The 21626-nt window shown below is 36.3% G+C and overlaps 1 protein-coding gene and 1 non-coding gene across 2 annotated transcripts in view; both read left to right on the top strand.

The window, feature by feature from the left end:
• Positions 1-21626, top strand: part of MIB1 (mindbomb E3 ubiquitin protein ligase 1) — a 136404-nt gene that overhangs the window by 67880 nt on the left and 46898 nt on the right. The window contains exons 10-12 of the mRNA XM_030810655.1: positions 625-732; positions 12278-12475; positions 16166-16317. Of these exons, the coding sequence (XP_030666515.1) occupies positions 625-732; positions 12278-12475; positions 16166-16317 (458 nt within the window). The remainder of the gene's footprint in view (positions 1-624; positions 733-12277; positions 12476-16165; positions 16318-21626) is intronic.
• Positions 14294-14499, top strand: LOC115834919. Its single transcript, XR_004029907.1, has one exon. It is a non-coding gene; the product is annotated as a small nucleolar RNA SNORA73 family (small nucleolar RNA).

The following is a 21626-nucleotide window of genomic DNA, read 5'->3' as shown; positions in this document are numbered from 1 at the left end:
GGGAGTAAAAGGGGTAGAATTAAAGAATTGCACTTGGCCTTGGGTATGTCCATGGGTTAGTTATACATGTACACAGCATCTGAAGTGAAGGAAAGATTGGAAATTACTGCTTTGTAATAGTTGTATATACCTACCTTGCTAACTTATTTATGTATCCTTATTTATTGTCCTTGCAGTTTGCCTGCAAGTTGATGTTTGGTATTTTTGTTGAATTGAATTTATTTATCCCTAGCAGCTAATATCTTTTCTAAAAGTTTTCTTTTCACTTCAGTGCTTTTTTTCATTGAACCATGGACTCAGAGATTAATCTAAAAAGAAATATATATACAAAACTAACTTAACTTACTTCGTTTCTTTCTCCCTTCTTTATCCCTTCTTTCAACTTTGCAGATGGCCTAACAGTTATTTCGTAACTCTTTGGACAATGGAACTTTTGTTTTTAAAAACAATGGTTGCTTCCCTTCTCTAAATTAAGAAGTCTGTAGTTATCTGAACTATGACATACGGAACGCCAACCTAAATTATTCTCATGGAATCATACAGTATACTAGATTTAAACTGACACTGTGTGTACATATTGCCTGTTTCTGATTATTCATTCATTCTTTTTTTTAAAAAATGTAGGTAAATGGGCAATGTGCTGGCCACACAGCTATGCAAGCTGCTAGTCAGAATGGACATGTTGACATTTTGAAGTTACTTTTGAAGCAAAACGTGGATGTCGAAGCAGAGGTAAGTAAACTTGAAAAATATTTTAAGTAAACATTTATTTCCTAGAAATAATACTTCTATGTCATGAGATGGATTGTTTTCATTTTTGAAATTTAATATCCAACTAAGGCTTTTCTGATTGAAAATAAAAATCTGACAGGGGCAACTTGAAACGGTTCTTGTCTTTCTGTGATCCTTTATATTTTAGCCATAGTCCTAGGTAAAGATAGGAGTTGAGTTCATGCTACTGTGGTGTAACCATCATGTTTTAGGGAGCTTAAAGGTGGGCTTGTCCAAGAATCAAGAATAGTACCAGGGAAATTGAAGGACAAGGAATATAAATCCGCTGGGTCAGAATCTTTCCTGATCTCTGTGACAGTTGGAAACTTTTTTTGTTGTTGTTTTGTCATAACTGAATTAGCATTTTTAAAGTTTTATTGTTTCTTGACCTTAATGTGAATATTTGAAGAGTTCATAATGCATGTTTATCGCCATATGTGTGTATATATGCTTCATTTAATTTAGAATATATTCTTACAAAAGAGAAATACTTCTTAATATCATTGGAGTCTTGACTGGGGATCTCTCTATATCTCTATTGTGAAGGATGTCTTGCTTTGTCTTACTTAACTACTCATTACTAAAAATGTATTTGAATCACACTTATTTTAGTATAGTGCAAGACTGTTTAGAATAAATCAAATTCTAGCAAATTTAAATTAGGCAGAATGTTGCAATTTTGTCTAAAAAACACTCTCATCTGTGAGTGCTTAATGAGGACTTGAATTGCTGAGGGCTAAATTGGTGGATCAGCCTGATTTTACTAATTAAAAAATTTTAAAAGATGCATATTGGAAAAGAGAAGCCTTTTCTAGTCTTATGTTACTTTTTCTTTTTTCTCTAATTGTATGTATTTTGAAGTGTTGGACAGCTACCAAAGAGCCTATAATGTAAACAGGTCATCTATAATGTTGGAATTTTCTGTTGCCTAGAAATAACTTGAAATTAATTAATTAATTAATTTATTTTTGAGGCAGAGTCTCACTCTGTTGCCCAGGCTGAAGTGCAGTGGCATGTTCTCAGCTCACTGCAACCTCTGCCTCCTGGGTTCAAGTGATTCTCGTGCCTCAGCCTCCCCAGTAGCTGCGATTACAGGCACCTGCTACCACACCTGGGTAATTTTTGTATTTTTAGTAGAGACAGGGTTTTGCCATGTTGGCCAGGGTGGTCTCGAGCTCCTGACCTCAAGTGATGTGCCTGCTTCAGCCTCCCAAAGTGCGGAAATTACAGGTGTGAGCCACCATGCCTAAGAACTTGAATTTTAAATTAGCATATTAGATATCTATGAACTATACAATAGTTTTATTACTATGATGTCTTTATGAATGAGATTATATAATTTGATTTTACTTTTGCACTAGTAATTTTTAAGTTGCATCTTTCTTGGTTGTAAATTTAGGAACCTAGTGTGTGTTACAAGTTTTGTTTTGGTGGTGAAAGTTAATTTTAGTGTTTTGTATATAGAATGTAATTACTTTATTTTCTTATTATTTTAGTTTTATTTGGTGGATTGGTATGAAATTTCTTGAGTTGAATATCTGATTTTTAATTTAGTGAATCCAGAAACTCCAATAGCAACAACTACTGAAAAACCAAAGTCCTTCTATTTACAGCTAATAAGGCAAGAAGCTGAAAAACCACATTTCTTTTTGCCTAAGTTTCTTTTTAAGGTATGCTTTCAGATTCAGAATTTAATCACCAACCTGGCAGCATGGGATTATTCATATATTTGTGTTTCTAGAGATTTTTGTTCACATGAGAGGTTTTGTAGAATGGGTTTGCGGCTGTGGAATTAGGAATGAAATTGGCACTGTTTTTCAAGAGTAATTTTCTTTCTTTCCTTTTTTTTTTTTTTGAGACAGAGTCTCCCTCTGTCGCCCAGGCTGGAGTGCAATTGCATGTTTTTGGCTCACTGCAACCTCCACCTCCCGGGTTCAAGCGATTCTTGTGCCTCAGCCTCCCGAGTAGCTGAGATTACAGGTGTGCACCATTACGCCGGGCTGATTTTTGTATTTTTAGTAGAGTTGGGGTTTCACCATGTTGGCCAGGCCGGTCTCAAACTCCTGACCTCGAGTGATTCGCCTGCCTCAGCCTACTGAAATGCTAGGATTACTGGCATGAGCCCCATGCCTGGCCAGATTTTTTTTTTTTTTTGATATAGGGTCTTGCTCTGTTGCCCTGACTGGAGTGCAGTGGTGTGATCATGGCTCACTGCAGTCTTGAATTCCCAGGCTCAAACAATTCTCCCACTTCAGCCTCCCAGGTTGCTAGGACTACAGATGTGTGCCATCGTGCTTGGCTAATTTTTAAAAATTTTTTGTAAAGAGAAGGTCTCACTATGTTGCCCAGTTTGGTCTCGAACTCCTGGAGTCAAGTGATCCTCCTGCCTTGGCCTCCCAAAGTGTTGGAATTACAAGTGTGAGCCATTGCGTCCAGCCTCTTTTTTTCTTAATTGTACTCAAATATAAAACAAACAGTTAGTTAATACTATAAACATGGTATGATGGGAGTTGAAGTGAGTCTCGGTAGTGTAGATATTTATAAATAATGGTTTTTGGTTTTGTTTTTTTTTTGAGACGGAGTCTCGCTCTGTCACCCAGGCTGGAGTGTAGTAGTAGCACGATCTTGGCTCACTGCAAGCTCCACCTCCCGGGTTCACGCCATTCTTCTACCTCAGCCTCCCGAGTAGCTGGGACTACAGGCTCACGCCGCCACGCCTGTCTAATTTTTTGTATTTTTAGTAGAAACGGGGTTTCACCATGTTAGCCAGGATGGTCTCAATCTCCTGACCTGTGGTCCACCTGCCTCAGCCTCCCAAAGAGCTGGGATTACAGGCGTGAGCCACTGCGCCACACCAAATAATGTATTTTCAAGTTTGCAAACTGACTGCTACCTAGAACGGTGAGATACATGGGACTTTTACCATATTCCTCATTTGGATTTCCATTTTGTGCATTTTTTTATTTTAAAATTCATTATAAGCAGATGCAATTTGTAGAAGTGTGAAAAGGAATATTAATAACACAGTTTCCCAATTGGTAAAGGAAAAACTATATTGAAAAATTGAGTTAAAATATAAATACCGGCCAAGTGCAGTGGTTCGTGTCTGTAATCCAAGCACTTTGGGAGGCTGAGGTGGGTGAATTGCTTGATCCCAGGAGTTCAAGACCAGCCTGGGCAACATGGCAAAACCATGTCTCTATTAAAAATATAAAAAATTAGCCAGGTGTGCTGGCGCACAGCTGTAGTCTCTGCTACTTGGAAGGCTGAGGTGGGAGAATCACCTGAGCCCAGGAAGCCCAGGCTGTGGTGAGCTGAAACTGCACCACTGCACTCCAGCCTGGGTGGCAGGAGTGAGACCCTATCTCAAACAAGACTACAGCCCAAGACTAAAACAAAAGTTCATCAAAGTTTCATTTTTCTAGGATATAAGAATTAGCATTGCCTATTAAACAACTATATAGTTTGTTTAATACATTGGTTCTTAGCTGGGGGCATTTAGGTTCCACAAGCGACATTTGGAAATGTCCGGAGGCATTTTTAATTGTTACAAGTGGGTGGGTGGAGGAGGTACAGCTGACATCTAGAGGATAGAAGCTAAGGATGCTACTGAATGTCCTCCAGTGCTCAGGACAGCTCTCACAACAATGATCTGGCTTTAAATGTCAGTAGTGCTAAAGTGGAAAAAAATAGTTAATTTTGCAGATGCACTTAGATTTGTCATTCATAATTTGCCAGCTTGTTTATAAAGTGATTTTTTTTATTAACGTTTTTATCATTGGAAATATTAAACATATACAAAAGTAGAGATAATAGTATAATGAATCTTATGTACTCATTGCCCCACTTCAATTAATACTCATTAATTGACCAGTTTTATCTATACACCTTTCCTCCCATTCCCCCTACTGAATTATTTTGAAGCAGATCTAGGTAGATACCATATTATTTCATCAGTAAATATTTAATATGTATTCTAAAATGTAAGGGCTCTTTTTAAAAAAGTTTCTCACCTTTATCACACCTAAAAATGTTAAAAAACTTTATTACACCTAAAAATGGTAATAATTGATTTTTTAAAATCTAATTTTATTAAAAGCTTTGGAGTTAGCAGAAGAATAAAGGAAATAATATGTTTTGTTCTCTAGTTATCTCATTTGGTAACCTTTCATTTTTTCCATCTGCATTAGGAAGTAGGCTCAAGAGAGTATAGATCAGGGTCTGCAAACTACAGCTCGCAGGCCAAATCCAGCCCTCCATCTGTATTGTAAAGTATTGTTGAAACACAGCACAGCCATTCATTTGTTTACTGTCTGTGGCTCCTTTAGTGTGACAGTAAAGTAGCTGTGTAGTTTCGATAAGAGACTATATGGCCTGTAAAAAGTAAAATATTTACTTTCTGGCCCTTCACAGAAAAGTTGCTGGCCTGTAGCATAGATGACTATTACAGAGTTTTTGGTTGATTTAAGCTGTTATCAAACAATTATTTGGTACATAGCATACCTTTGGAACATGTGATAAGAAAATTTGTTTCCTATTTCTTAGGGAAACCTCAAAGAGCTGTTTTGGAAAGTTGATTGTCTCCATATATTGACCTACTGAATTCAGTAGGATTACATTCTGTTTCTTCTTTAATGTATAGGTAAAGGCATCAAGGACTATGAGATCTTAGGTATGTTGATATAGGTGAGCTAATTTTGGATCTGCCGTGGACTCTATATTTTTTTCCCCCACTGATGAAGTATAACAGTGAAGGTATGGAGATTTGGATGGGAGATGAGTTTTTAAAAATATGTCTTTATTCTGAGTTTCCAAACACAGTACATCTGCTTAAGTTATAAGGACATTTGGGGTAGTTTGGGGTAGTTTCATCATTTAATTTAAAAAAAAAAAAAAACTGCTTCAAATGGAGAAGATTAGTAGTAGGGAACAATACTAGACTTTGCCAGATAACCCAAATTTTTTGGCTAGATGGACTAAGAAAAAAGAAGACTCAAATTACCAAAATCAGAAATGAAAGTGGGTACATTACTACTAATTCTACAGAAATAAAAAGGATTATAAGAGAGTACTATGAACAATATGTCAACAAATTGGATAACCTAGATGAAATGGATGAATTTCTAGAACACAAAACCTGTCAAGACAGAATCATGAAGAAATAGGAAACCTGAATAAACCTATAACTGGTAAAGAGATTGAATCGATAGTTGAAATTTTCCTAACAAGGAAAAGCCTTGGACCTTACGGTTTCAGTGGGGATTTCTGCCAAACATTTAAAAAAGAACTAATATCATTCTTTCTTAAACTTTTCCAACAAATTAGAGGGGAGGGAAGATTTCCTAACTCATTCTAAAAAGCCAGCAAAACCAGTACAAAGTCAGAAAAAGACACTACAAGAAAAGAAAACTACAGACCAATATACCATATCAACATTGATGTAAAAATTCCTTAACCAAATATTATGAGCCACATTCAGCAGCATGATAAAGGGATTATACACCATGATCAAATGGGATTTATTCCTGGAATGTTAAAGATGGTTCAACATAGGAAAATCAATTAATGTAATACGCCACATTAACAAAATGATGGGGAAAAACTGCATAATCTTTCCAATTGACCAGAAAAAGCATTTGACATAATTTAACACCTTTTCATGATAAAAACATTCAATAAACTTGGAATAGTAGGGAACGACCTCAATGTAATAAAAGCCATATATGAAGAACCCACAATGAACATCATATTCAATGGTGAAAGACTGAAAACTTTTCTTCTAAGAACAGGGCAAGGATAGCTGCTTTTACCACTTGTATTTAACAGTACTAGAAGTGCTGACCAAAGCAATTAGGCAAGAAAAAGAAAAGACATCCGAATTGGAAAGGAAATAAAAATTATCTCTGTTTGCAGTGATCTCAGTGAAACCTAAAGATTTCAACAAAAAAAACCTTTTAGAACAAATTTAGCAGTTTAGCAGAATACGAAGTTAAAACACAGAAATCAGTTAGTTGTATATCTATACATTAACAATGAACAGTCTGTTAACTGAACAATCTGTTAACGGTGAATCAGGAAATTGAGAAAACAACTCCATTTACAATAGCATAAGAATAAAATACTTAGGCATGAACTTAACCAAGGAGATAAGACTTATACATTGAAAACTACAAAATATTACTGAAAGAAATTAAAGAAGACAGACAACTGGAACTACTTCCCATGTTCATGGATTAGAAAATTTATATTGTTAAGATGTCAGTACTACCCAGAGAGATCTACATATTCAATGAATTCTGTCAAAATCCTAAAGATGTTTCTTGCAGAAATAGAAAAATCTATCCAGAAATTCATAAGGAATCTCAAGAGAGCCCCAAACAGCCAAAACAATCTTGAGAAAGAACAGAAGTTGGAGAACTCACACTTCCTACTTTCAAGACTTACCACAAGGCAACAGTAATCAAGACAGTGTATTACTAACATAAGGGTGGACATAAAGACTGATAGAAGAGAATTGAGAATTCAGAAATAAGCCTTTGCATTAAGGTCAATTGCTTTTTGGGGTCCAATACAATTTAATGGGAAAAGAACAATCTTTTAAACAAATGGTGCTTGGGCAACTAGATATTCATATGTAAAAGAATAAAATAGAAACCTTACCTAACACTATATACAAAAATAAATTCAAAATACCTGAAAGATCTAATAGTGCGATATAAAACTATAAACCTTTTTGAAGAAAAACAGGGCAAAAACCTCACAGCATTGTATCTGGCAGTGATTTCTTGGATATGACACCGAAAGTACAGTCAACAAAAGAAAAATAGACAAATTAGACTTCATGAAAATTAAAAACTTAACATGTATCAAAGGACATTTGTCAACAGAAAAAGCAGCCTATGAAATGGGAGAAAATATTTTCAAATCATGTATCTGATAGATTAAAATCCAAAATATATATAGACTCTTAAAACTCTACATCAAGAAAACCTAAAAAACTCCATTTGACTTGAATGAACATTTCTGCAAAGAATATATATGAATGATCAATAAGCACATGAAAAGATGTTTAACATCACTAATTATTAGGGGAATGCAAACCAAAACCACAGTGAGATACTGCCTTACAGCCATTAGGATGGCTGTTATCAAAACAACCAGAAAAAACCTGTCAGTGAGGATGTGGAGGAATTAGAACTCTTTGCACTGTTCATAGGAATATAAAATGGTATAGCCACTGCTGAAAAGAATATGACAGTTGCACAAAAGATTAAAAATTGAATTACAATATGATCCAACAGTTCTGCTTTTGAGTATATATCCCAAAGATTGGAAAGGAAGTCTTGAGGAGGTATTTGTTCACCTGTGTTTTTAGCAGCATTATTCGTAATAGTTAAAGCATGAAAGCAGCCCAGGTATCCATTGACAGAAGAATGGATGAGCAAAATGTGGTATGTGCTTATAATGGTGTATCATTAAACTTAGAAAGGAAATTCTGACACATAAGATCCTTGAGGCCATTATTCTAAGTGAAGTGAGCCAGTTACAAAAAGACAAATACTGTATGGTTCCACTAAGAAGTATAGATAGTAGTCAAAATCATGGGAACAGAAAGTAGAATGTATGGTGGTTTCCAGAGATGGGGGGGTAGGAGGAATAGGGTGTAGAGTTCCAGTTTTCTCAGTTTTTAATGGATATAGAGTTTCACTTTTGCAAGATGAAAAAAGTTCTAGAGATGGATGGTGGTGATGGTTGCACAGTGATATGAATGTACTTAATATCACTGAATTGTACATTTAAAAATGGTGAAGATGGTAAATTTTATGTATATTTTGCTGCAATAAAAATATTAAAAAATCATGATGGTTATTTAAGGATTATATTCAACACCCATTTTTATTCTTACTAGTTAATAGCCACTATGCTAGCTCCTGGAAATAAAGATGACTAAGACACAGTCATAGCCCCCAAGAAGCCCACAGCCAAGTAAAAAAGACTTCAAACAAATAATTATACTATAGTGTGAGAAATGGTATAATAAATTTGTGAAATTTCACAGGAGAAGTGATGCTTGAGCTGAGTTTTATAAGATATCTAGTCTCCAGTCCAAGAGGGTGATGACAAAGAGCATTCCAAGTCTAGGGAGTAGCATATGAAAATATATAGGATCCCATAAGTTGATAAGTTGGAGCCTGATATCTGAGGGGACTGTGGCAGCAGGCGAGGCTGGAATGGTTCACAGACATAGGTCTCAAAAGAGATTTGATTTGTACATAGTAGAAAGACACTGAAGAGGTTTAAACAAAATTTGTGTTTTACAGAAAGAATTATGACTTTGGTGTGAAGAATAGATTGGGATAAGAAAGTGAAGGGAGGTTGAGTTGTGGTAATCATCCAGGTGAGTAAGAATGAAGGCCTGAATTAGTTTGTGGTAGAGTTGGAGAAAAGAGAATAGATATGAGCATAAATTGAGGAGTAAAAGCTGTAGAGTTTAGTGATTGCACATAGAGGCTCACAGAGAGGAAGCAGTTGACCGTGACTTACAGATACTGATTTTGTTGACCATATGGTCTGTAGTTCTATCAGCTAAGATAGGCAATACTAAACAAGAGCAGGTTTTGGAAAATGGAGAGAGAATAGGGCAGGGGGATAGAAAGAAACACGCTCAGTTTTAGATTTAATTTGAGGCCTCTTTATGAAATTCTTTGAGATAATCTTATAGAGGTTAGCTGTAACCTTGTTCCTTAAAATTCTCTTTTGGTGCTAGGAACAGGACAGGCACATGAGCTGTGTTTTAGGTTTGTTTGGAGTATTTAAGATGGATTCAGAAGAAAGCAACAAAACTTACAAGTTAAGGTTTTATTATAACTGCAGTTTTCTAATTTAGAAGAGAAACCTGGAAGTAAATTTAATTATATTTAATTGTAATTTTCTAGTGTGCATGTGTATTTTCCATAATTTAAAAATTGTTCTTATTTATTTCCTTTTGACAAACATATCAGAGTTTTTAATTCTTTGGTGTTTATTTTTATGTAAATTATTGACAGCCTGCATTAAGTGTTTCAGTAGTGATTTTCTAACAACCATACAGTGTTAGTGGCCTGATATTCCCTTTTTTTATGGAAGGTGAATCACAAAATAGGGTTAAAAACTGTAACAGAAAAAAAAAAGACTGGAAGTTGGGAAGATCTTAACTCTAAGATTCTGAATTATATGTGTTGCTAGAGAGATTATATATAATGCATATATATCTTATTTTTGTTTTGTTTTTTAAAACACTTGTTTTTCTGGGATGTTAAAATGTAATGCCACTCAGAGGCACAAGAGTTGAGAGAGGTGCCAAATCCTAACCCTAAGACCACCAGGGAAAAGGCACAAGAGTTGAATCTTAAATCTTACATGTGGTTGTTTGCCAGTTCCTTTCTCAAAATTGATAGGTAACAAAAACTGATTCAGCTGGAAATATCAGTAAGGTAGAAATATCCCTGAGTTGTAGTTCCCTACCGTTTCATAAATGATTGTCAAACTGTTGTGGATTCCCACATGAGTGCTTTTACCTTTAATACCTGTTTGAGAAAATATGCAAAGACCGAAAACTACCTTGAGTTCTGTAACTGTTTTGAATGAACTATTTAAGTGCATTTAATCATAACAGTGTTTATCTGTGTTATCTTTGAAAGTAGTTCAGATAATCCTGGGTGCCATATGGATTGTCAAACCGCTTGCAAAACTAGGGAGTCCACCAGGGGCCGGCACAGTGGTATTGGGAATCAGAAACCACTGCTCTGGATGGAGAAAGTCTTAGAGTACCAGTATCAGGGACAGACACATGGTCTTGGTGGGTGTTAAAATTTGCAGTGCAGTATTGGAATAAATGCAATACCCTTATACCTAATGCCCTTTTCCATCTGCTTCTGGCAAGGCAGTGAGACTTCTTTTCATACTTTTTGGTATAAACTATGTATACTACCTTCATGGCACAGTGCAGGCAGTTTTTCCCCTTTATAAAGTACTTTCTTTTAGTTTTAAAAAATTTAAGCAATTGGGTCTTTCCTGCCTTCTCATTTCTTCAGAAATATGCGTGTTATAGGAGGTGAGGCAAATCTCTTTGATTCTTCTGAAATAGTTTTGGAATTTTCGATATATGGAATTTTGGTAGTTTATGCTTCGTTTTTATCTTTTAATGGTGTATTTAATTTTTTTTCTGTTCTCGAATATACAGAAAAATGTATGCTCATCACTTAACCAGTTTTAATATGTTGATAAATTGCTCCCCATTAAAGCCAGTTGAGATCACATTGTTTGGCATTCTTTTTTTTTTTTCAATCACACAACTCAGTTTACTTTTTGTGTCATTAAAAAGTCTTTGTAGGTGGCTCACACCTATGATCCCAGCATTTTGTGAGGTTGAAGTTGGAGAATTTATTAAGGCCAGGAGTTCAAGGCTGCAGTGAGCTATGACTGCCATTGCATTCCAACCTGGGTGACAGAACAGGACCCTGATTCTTTTTTTATTGAGAGACAGTCTTGCTCTGTCACTCAGGCTTGTAGTGCAGTGGCCCAATGTCGGCTCACTGCAACCTCTGCCTTCCAGATTCAAGCAGTTCTCCTGCCTCAGCCTCCTGGGTAGCTGGGATTACAGGCATGTGCCACCATGTCTGACTAATTTTTGTAATTTTAGTAGAGATGGGTTTTCTCCATCTTGGCCAGGCTGGTCTTGAACTCCTGACTTCAGGTGATCCACCCACCTTGGCCTCCCAAAGTGCTGGGATTACAGGCGTGAGCCACCACGCCCGGCCTAGGACCCTGATTCTTTAAAAACAGCAACAACAACAACAACAACAAAAACGGTCTTTGTAAAAATTTTTAAATGGCAAAAAAGAGTTGGCTTACCATCATGGCTGATAAATGAGGAATGCTGAAAGTTCAAACTGTTGGTCTGATATATATATATATATAAAATATAAAATGTATATATATAAAATATATATATATATAAAATGATCTAAGTTTATCATTTATCTTTGGGAGTTAATCACTGTTCAAGTCAGTTTCTAGGTTTTAAAAAATTTTTTTATAAAGACAGGGTCTCACTCTGTTACCCTGGTCAGAGTAGACTGGTGTGATCATAGCTCACTGTAACTTGAAACTCCTTAGCTCAAGCAATCCTCCTGTGTCAGCCTCCCAAGTAGCTGGGACTACAGGTGGGTGCCACCATGCCTGACTCTCTCTACAAAACAGGATCTTGCTATGTTGCCCAGATTGGTATTGTTGGAAATCTTACTCAGATTTACAGTTTACTTGGCCTCAGGTGATCCTTCCGCCTTGTCCTCCCAAAGTGCTGGGATTACAGGCATGAGCCACTGCACCTGGTCAAGTTCTAGTTATTTTGTTGTTTCCTATGTTTCCTTTTCTCAAATAATCTGCTTCTTAGTATATTATTATAGCTTCAAGTTTTTTTCTTTCTGAAATTTTCACTAATTCAGATTTCAATACTAATGATTAGGATAAAGATGGTGATAGAGCAGTTCACCATGCAGCTTTTGGAGATGAAGGTGCTGTTATAGAAGTACTACATCGAGGTAGTGCTGATTTGAATGCTCGAAACAAGCGTCGACAGACACCACTTCATATTGCTGTCAATAAAGGTCATCTTCAAGTTGTGAAGACTTTATTGGACTTTGGCTGTCATCCCAGTCTCCAGGTAAAACCTTTAAAGAAACATGTCCTGCAGGTATTGCTAGGATCCTATTAAAAGGAAACATTAAGTTCTATGGTAAGCATTCCTTTGTTACCGTTCTCATATGGTCATAGTAAATGATACCAAAGGCATAAGATGTTGCAAAATTGGCAACTATTTCTTTTAAAAAAAAATTTTTTTTTTTTTTTAAGGAAAATGCCAATAGATGGTTTAGATTGGGCAGGGACAATGGGGACTTCTTTGTAAAAATATCAGCTTATGAATGGATTTAACTTTATTGATCATGACAGTGAGCCTCAACAGGTTAAAGAAGTGTAATAGGCTATATTTCATAATAATAGTTACTTCATAACTATTTAAATTATTTTAATTGTAGCTTTTATTGTAGCTTAGGGACTTTGAATAGTCGTTAGTGTAATCTTCAGAGATTTTCTGTTTTGGAAAATGTATAGGATTTTAGAATTGATTTACAGTAGGATCTAATTTTTGAAGCAGCGATTGCCTGAGAAATGATTATCCCCAGCTACAGTTTTATAACCAGATAAATTAAACCACAAATATATGGAAAATGTAGTTTGTGTCCATTATCTACTTAGTTTGGTTACTAAGCAACTTGTCTTTTGTGCACCTGTTTGATTAAAGTTTCTATACTTAGTAATTTTGTAGCTCCTGAACCTAATTTGCCAACCTTTAGGTTCCTTAACCGAATAGGCTTGAAACAACATATTATTTTTAAATAAAAATATTCCCTGAAATACTATTTGAATATGTAAAACATAATTTGTTTCCATTGGAAACTCAATAATGATTTTTTTAAAAGTAGGGCAGTGGTTAGAATCATAAGCTGCTTGTAGTTTAGATAATTTACAGCATCCAGGAATTGGGTGCTGGATTGGATAGATCTCAGAGAAGAAATAAAGAAGAACAGTAGCAGTGGGAATGAGGGCTTGAGAAGAACTGAAAGAATAGATTTTGTTTAGCTATTGTTAGAAATTAAGGTTTTTGAAGTGCAGCTGTTTTGGAACTGTTGGGATCTAGAGTATGTCCTTGTAAGTGGGAGGCAGGATTGGAGGATGAGGGAAGAATTGGGAGGGGTGTTAATCTGTAAGGAGAGGTGATTTATACCTGCTGACGTTTTTTGTCTGAAATGGGAGACAAGTTCATCTGTTGAGAGTGTGAGTTTGGGCTGGCGGGTAGAGAAAGAGTAATTGAGAAGAGTGATAAGGACTTGGGGACCTGCAGAAGGGTGTTCCAATCATGTTAGAAGCCCGTTTCAGGTTGAACACTACAGATTTTTAGTGCCACCAGATACAGGAGTAAAAGGTAGACGGTAGATGGTTGGATTGAACTTGGGTTAGGAATTCTTTTTTTTTTTTGAGACAGGGTCTTGCTCTGCTGCCCAGGCTGGAATTCAGTGGCGTGATCATGGCTCATTGCAGTCTCGACCTTCAGGGCCCACCTCAGCCTCCCGAGTAGCTGGGACTACAGGTGTGAGCTGCCATGCCTGGCTAATTTTTTGTAGAAATGCCCAGATTGGTCTCAAATTTCTGGGCTCAAGCAATCTTCCTGCTCCCACCTCCCAAAGTCCTGGTATTACTGGTGTGAGCCACCATGCCTGGCAGGAATTCTTTATGTAGGTGGATGAATATATTCCTGGGATTAGCAAACATTTTCTGTAATGGGCACAGATAATAGTGGCTTATTGGCTTTTGCCACAACTATCTAACTTTCATTGCAGAATGAAAGCAGCCATAGATAATACATAAATGAATGGGTGTGGCTGTGTTCCAATAAAACTTAATTTACAAAAAACAGGTGGCTCCAGTGTGTAATATCCTGGGATATCATTTTTTTCTAGGCTCTGTCCACATGGCTTAGGGGAGCATAGGGCCCTGCCCCATGATGTACAGTCCCTTTCCACAGCATTGGAGATGAAGCTGGGTCTGGTGTTTGCACTTTCATATTCCTGTAGCTTCTCAGAATCCTGTGGACAATGACTGGGGAGACAAACCATGCAGGAAATATGTCTAGTAAAAAAGAATTAAACAAACAAAAAACAAGTGCCAAACTGGATTTGGCAACTGTCGTATATGCTGTAGGCCAGGTTATATATGACTTTACTGAGAATAGTATCTGTGAAACTGTGAAATGAGTGAAATCTAAATTATTCATGTATATACATGACTGCTAATGAATAAAAACTTACTGCTAAGTCAATTGATTAATGTAAAAAGTAGCTTGAAAAATTTTTAGACTGAGATTGCTAAATTTTAATTTACAATTGTTTTACCTTTGGCTAACTAGCCACTTTCCTGCCCTTTGAAAATACTTAGATTAATGTTTCTCACCTGTGACTGCACAATATGTTCATCTGTGGAGCTTTGAAAAATTACTAATGCCTCACTCTCACCTCTAGAGATTTAGTATGGTGAACAGCCTGGACATCAGATTTTTTTTTCTCTTTTTTTTTCCTCTGTACAACAGATTTTAAAAGATCTACCCAGCAGGTTCTAATGAGCAGCCAAGGTCAAAAACCACTGACATTCAATTCATTGTTATGATGTAGGTTTGGTATGGAATTTCAGGGTATGACAATTAAGGCCATTTTAAACTTAGTAAATTTGGGGGGCAGCTTTTTCATTTCATTAGTTTTTGTCATTAGTTATATTTGAGGCTACTTCTTTTCTTCTGTTTTTTCTTTGTAAAGCTTCAGCATGTGCCAGGAGTGGTGGCTCATGCCTGTAATCCCAACACTTTGAGAGGCTCATGTGGGAGGATCACTTGAGCACAGGAGTTCAAGACCAGCATGGGCAACATACTGAGACCCCCATCTCTACAAAAAAAAAAAAAAAACTTTGCCAGGCAAGGTGGCTCACGCCTGTAATCCCAGCACTGTGGGAGGCCGAGGTGGGCAGATCACGAGGTCAGGACTCTGAGACCAGCCTGGCCAACGTGGTGAAACCCCGTCTCTACTAAAAATACAAAAATTAGCCAGGCGTAGTGGTGGGTGCCTGTAATCCCAGTTACTTGGGAGGCTGAAGCAGGAGAATCGCTTGAAACCGGAAAGTGGAGGTTGCAGTGAGCTGAGATCGTGCTACTGTACTCCAGCCTGAGTGAAAGAGTGAAACTTGGTCTCAAAAAAAAAAAAAAAATCCAGCATGCTTATTGTGTTTTCCAACTAGATTTGAGTATGTCTTTCCTTACTATAATGTGGCCAGTGTTTCTTGCCTGTATTTTTGTTTTTTATATTTTTGGAGATAGAGTCTTGCTCTGTCACCCTGGCTGGAGTGCAGTGGCATGATCATAGCTCACTGGAGCCTTGAACTCCTGGGCTCAAGCCATTCTTCTGCCTCAGCCTCCTGAGTAGCTAGGACTATAGGTGCACACCACCGTGCCCGGCTAATTTTTAAAATTTTTTGTAGGGTCAAGGTCTCTATATGTTGCCCAGGTTGGTGTTGAACTCCTGGCCTCTGCTGGTCCTCCTGCCTCAGCCTCCCAAAGTGCTAGGGTTACAGACATGAGCTAGCATGCCCGGCCTTTGCCTATATTTTTATAGTTATCACAGAAAGTGCTCTTTTATTGGTATTTGTTGGATGTGGTCTCTGCTTCTGTTTGCTTAGCATTTGGTATAAATATTACTATTAGATGGGATGATTAATTGAAGAACTAATGAAAGTTTCTTTAAACTTAAAGGATTCTGAAGGTGATACCCCTCTTCATGATGCAATAAGTAAGAAACGTGATGATATCCTAGCAGTTCTTTTGGAAGCTGGAGCAGATGTTACCATCACAAACAATAATGGATTTAATGCTCTACATCATGCTGCACTAAGGGGAAATCCCAGGTATGTCACCCCTTACTATTTTAGGTGCAATTCAAAAATATTTTCCTACTGCTGATTCTCTTTTTCTGATACTGATGAATAAATGATTTTGGCTATTTTAGTATTTTAAATCATTTTAAAGTTTTGTGAAAATTATGCCTTTATTTAGTTTTATATGATGATTATTTGGTTGTTAATCTAATACAAGTATTATGAAATGATTATTTAAGTTTATATTAAATGTGGATATAAAATATCAGGAATACTGGTTTCTTTCTAAAGATTAAATTAAAATGCATTTTATTTTGAGATTTATGTTTCTTCAAAATAATTATCTGGGTGTCCTCTAATTTCATGTTGCCATTTGCACGATAATTATTTTTTAAAACTTAAGACTAAATAAATATTAAGTTACGTAATTCCTTATTAATAATGTAATTAGTTATATAAATTTCTAGTGTAGCTATCACCTCATCCATTGTTACAGCATAGTATTCTACTGAAAAAAGTATTTGCTGGTTGACATTTGAGAGAGACTGCTTTTGGAGAATCACATTCTTTATGAAGGATCTGCAGTGTCCCACAGAATGGGAAAATGCTTAGCTTTGCTTAATTTAGAGATTTCCATTAACTCACTTTTTAGAACAACTTTACCCTAAGCATTTTAGGAAATTCTGCATTAGATGTCTTCCGTTTATGTTTGAGTCAAACCTGTATACCTGGACTAAGAAAAATGTTCACTTCGATTTTCATTTGGATAATTTTATCTATTCTGAACACTTATTCTTTGGTTACTTATTGTATTTTTATATCATGTTTCCTTTAGCTTCTTAGGATCACCACTAGAGGGTGACCACAGAAAACAAAAGGATTTTATTGCCACTGCTTATTGGTAACTGTAACAGTGGGTATATATTGTAGGACTAAATGAATGATCATATTTTAGATCACACCTTGATTTTTTTCCAAATTGCAAATATTTGAACACTTCACATTTTGACATTGTGAAGGAGACAGTAGTAGTATATTTTCCTTGCCCTTCAAAAACAAGATTATGATAGCACCTACCACATGCCAGCCTCTGCAAAGTGCTTCACATGCATCATCTCACTTAATTCTTTCAACAGCTTTTTGGGGCAGGTGTTAATATCCTCATTTTACACGTGAAGAATATGAGGCTTATAGAGATGAATTTAATATTCAAGAACACGTAGCTGATTACTGAAGAAGCTGTAACTTGACCAAGGTCCAGGTGACTTTAGAATCATAACTGTTAAACCACTTTACATCACCTTTTCTGTATTGTGGTCTGTGAAGCAAGCCCAAAACACATGGGCAGTGAATGTATCGATACTTCATTCCTCTTGCTACTTCATTGCTTAGAGTTATCTTTGCTCTCTCACCAATTCTTAACTTCCAATTAGTTTTAAAATTTTACTCATTCTACCAATCCTTCCAACCCATTGCATTCTGTTCCCACTGTTGCCGACCCAATTAAGTACTCACCACATTTACCTAGACTATTATACTATTCTTCTAATTTTTTTCTTTGATTTCAGTTTTATTCTTGATTTAAATTTTATACATTTACAAATTATCCATTCTGAAAGCATAGGTCTAAATGGCTCTTCTCCCCTGTTTCCCAACTTCAGTTTTTGTCTATTAACATAGAATACAATCTACACACTTTGGCTTGGCATTCAGACCCATATTCTGTGTGTCCTGAGTCTGTCTAACTTTATCTCCTGCTAATCCAGTCCCTCAGCCCGCCTTGCCCATCATCTATTCTCCTTTCCTAAAATATGCTGTCTGCTTGCTTCTTCTATTTTTTGGAGCATTTTCTTTCACTGGGATGCCCCATCCCGCTTCTTTATCTTAACCATCTTTCTTCTAGAGCTACCTCCTGTGTCATCATTGGAATTATTTTGTTTGCTCTGTACTTCCTTGTTCTGTGTTCTTTTTTTTTTTTTTTTTTTTTTTTTTTTTTTTTTTTTTTTGAGACAGAGTCTTGCTCTGTCGCCCAGGCTGGAGTGCAGTGGCACGATCTCGGCCCACTGCAAGCTCCGCCTCCTGGGTTCACGCCATTCTCCTGCCTCAGCCTCCTGAGTAGCTGGGACTATAGGCTCCTGCCACCACGCCTGGCTAATTTTTTGTATTTTTTAGTAGAGATGGGGTTTCACCACATGAGCCAGGATGGTCTCGATCTCCTGACCTCGTGATCCACCTGTCTCGGCCTCCCAAAGTGTTGGGATTACAGGCGTGAGCCAATGCGCCCGGCCTCTATGTTCTTATTTATTGTACTTACTATACTTTGCTTAGTGCTGTTTATTACTATGTGCATTTCTCTTAACATTGTGGGCATTCATATTCATTTGTTCATCCTACATATGCTCTGGCTATACAAGGCACTCAATAAATGTTAGTCTTACTTTGACAGTGAGGACACTGTTAAATATCACAAGATGTTATATGATCAATTACAAAATGAATTCTGTAGAGAAACTGTGTTAGGAATTCAAACAGCAATTCAGATTAGAATGGTCAAAAAGATTTTATTGAGAGAATTTAGGATTTATTGAGGGAATATGAAATCATAAAGTTTAGGATAAACTGAGAATTGAAGTGCGTAGGAAACAAGTATCTTTTAAATATTTTGAATTGTTTCGTTTTTATTGAGAGTAGGCATAGTATATTCAATAACGCTAAGCCTATACAAGGAAGAGAAAATTTACTTTTATTTTTTTCAATTCTTGCATAAATCTTGAGGGTTCCCCTGAAAATTTAAAACAGCACCTCTTCCAACCAGATATTTGGTGTCAGGTGACATTTAAAAAAAAATGTTTTTATTCTTCAACAAAGTAGTGCTTCAGTTAAAGCTACATGACTTCTTTATTCCTACTTCCTTAAGACATTTTTAGGTAGTTGTGACTATAGATTGCCAGGTAGAGTGTGATTTTAATTGGACACTGAAGAGTATCAGAAGATGACACAACTTATATTACCAGTTGTAATTGCAAATTGGGATGTTTTGAGTTCTTTTTTTCTATCAAATTTCTTTTCCTTAAGGTTGATTTTTCCCCCCTGTACTGACCAGTGATGTCAGAAGACAGAAGGAACCATTTTTAGTGTACTTGGAATTAAAAATAACCAATCTTTTTGGCCTTCATACTATAGAAAACCAGCTGGGTGTGGTGATTTACATCTGTAATCCCAGCGACTTAGGAGGCTGAGCCAGGAGGATTGCTTGAAGCCAGGAGCTTGAGATCAACCTGCGCAATGTAGCAAGACCCTGTCTCTAAAAAATTAAAAAATTAGGCTGGGCGTGGTGGCTCATGCCTATAATCCCAGCACTTTGGGAGGCCAACGCGGGCAGATCAGTCGAGGCTAGGAGTTTGAGACCAGCCTGGCCAACATTGTGAAACGCTGTCTCTACTAAAAATACAAAAATTAGCTGGGTGTAGTGTTGTGCACCTGTAGTTCCAGCTACTCGGGAGGCTGAGACATGAGAATCACTTGAACCTAGGAAGCAGAGGTTGTAGTGAGCTGAGATTGCACCACTGCACTCCAGTCTGGGTTACAGAGCAAGACTCTGTATCAAAAAAAGAAAAGAATCAGCTGGGTGTGGCATCACAGACTTTTAGTCTCAGCTACTTGAGAGGCTGAGGTGAGAATATTGCTTGAGCCCAGGAGTTTGAGACTGCAGTGAGGTATGATCGTGCCACTGCACTACAGCCTGAGCAACATAGCAAGATCCTGTCTCTTAAAAAAAGAAAACCAGATATAGCACATTGTTGTTTCCAGAACCTGATGAAGTGTCTAGATGCCCTATATTTTTGAAGACTGTCCTTTGAAGTCTCTATTTCAAAGGTGCACATCAATATGAGTCTAGATTTCAAAGCTGATCTTGATGTTTCCTTATAGTATGATAGTAACTGAAACACATTAAGAGAAAAGAATTATAAAGCCATTTAGTGTTGTCTTTTAGAATTATGGAAGAGAATATAAATTTTCGCTATGAGACCCTGAGTACTTTGGTTGTGCTTTATAAAGTTTGAGCATTTTAAGTAGAAATTACACCATGTTTTAATATAGTAGTTTTGTTTTTTTAAGAAATCTTAACTAAGAACAATGCTGTTTGTCTATTCTGATAGTTAATATTTATAAGCATGTTTTCATCTAGAGTTTAGCCATATTTATCATCTCTTAGTATACAGGTAAAATTTCGGTTTTAAAGTAAGAGCAGAAATTGTTTCTGCTGGTAAAAGTGAAAACTGAATTTCTTTGGAGTAGCATAATCAGCATGTTACTTAGGTACTTTCTGTAAAGATGCTGCATTTTTAGCTAAGTTTTTAGAGCTCCCTTACAGGCATGAAAATAAATTAGTCAGCAGTATTCTCTGCAGAGCTGGCAAAAACAATCGATAGGTATTTTGGAAGTACAGATAACAATAATATAATTATAAAGTTTATATAGTATTTACGAATTTTTCTTGAATAGAAATTGAATGTGAAAAGTAAACGTAAAATATGAGTGAATCACCTGATGTGATATATGTTATTTTTAGGTTGGTACTAAGAGAATTTCACAGGCATTTCTTATTTGCTTACTAATTCCCACAAAGACATGTATTACAAATCTTACTGAATATGTGAGCAACTCATAGTTTTCCTTCTCGAATGTTGTGATGGTTTTCTTACTTTTTAAATTCTGAAATATGGTCTGTAAACAAGACTGTTGACTATTTGAAGATTTGATAAGCTGTACTGTATTTTGGTGTTTAATGCTTTCCTTACAACTGTAAACATGCTGAGTGCTATCTACAAAATATAGCTGAGTCTATTCAGTACAGGATACTTAGAGTGTGTTTTCTCTAATGTATGCTCATGCATCTACTCTCAAACACCATATGCCTTGTAATACACAAATGTACTTACTGTGACTGAGATGTAATTAATAGGAGGAAGAAGATCTTGAATGAAGTGATAAGATATATATTTATATATGTCTCCTTTTGCCCACAGTCTTTTAGAGAATGATGTTCATTTTGAAATGGAGGAGTGGTCAGGAGTTGAGAATGTGTGAACATCTGGGTTTTTAAACTACTCTTGTCTTCAGTAATCTTCATTAATTGTTGAAATGTTTGTCTCAATTAAATAATATTAAATTATCTATAGTTTTATTGCAATCATTAAGAAAATTATATGGATGTTAGAATAATTGTCACTTTTTTTCTTTCCTTCAGTTTATCCCCACTGAAGGAGAATATTGTGTGTATATTTTTTATAAGGGACAAAGAAGACAGTGAGGAGAGTCATAGTATTTATTATTAG

The sequence above is a fragment of the Nomascus leucogenys genome, chromosome 4 (assembly GCF_006542625.1).
Source record: "Nomascus leucogenys isolate Asia chromosome 4, Asia_NLE_v1, whole genome shotgun sequence".
NCBI lineage: Eukaryota > Metazoa > Chordata > Mammalia > Primates > Hylobatidae > Nomascus > Nomascus leucogenys.
The sequence above is the reverse complement of the archived record's forward strand: the minus strand, read 5'-3'. Positions and strand labels throughout refer to the sequence as shown.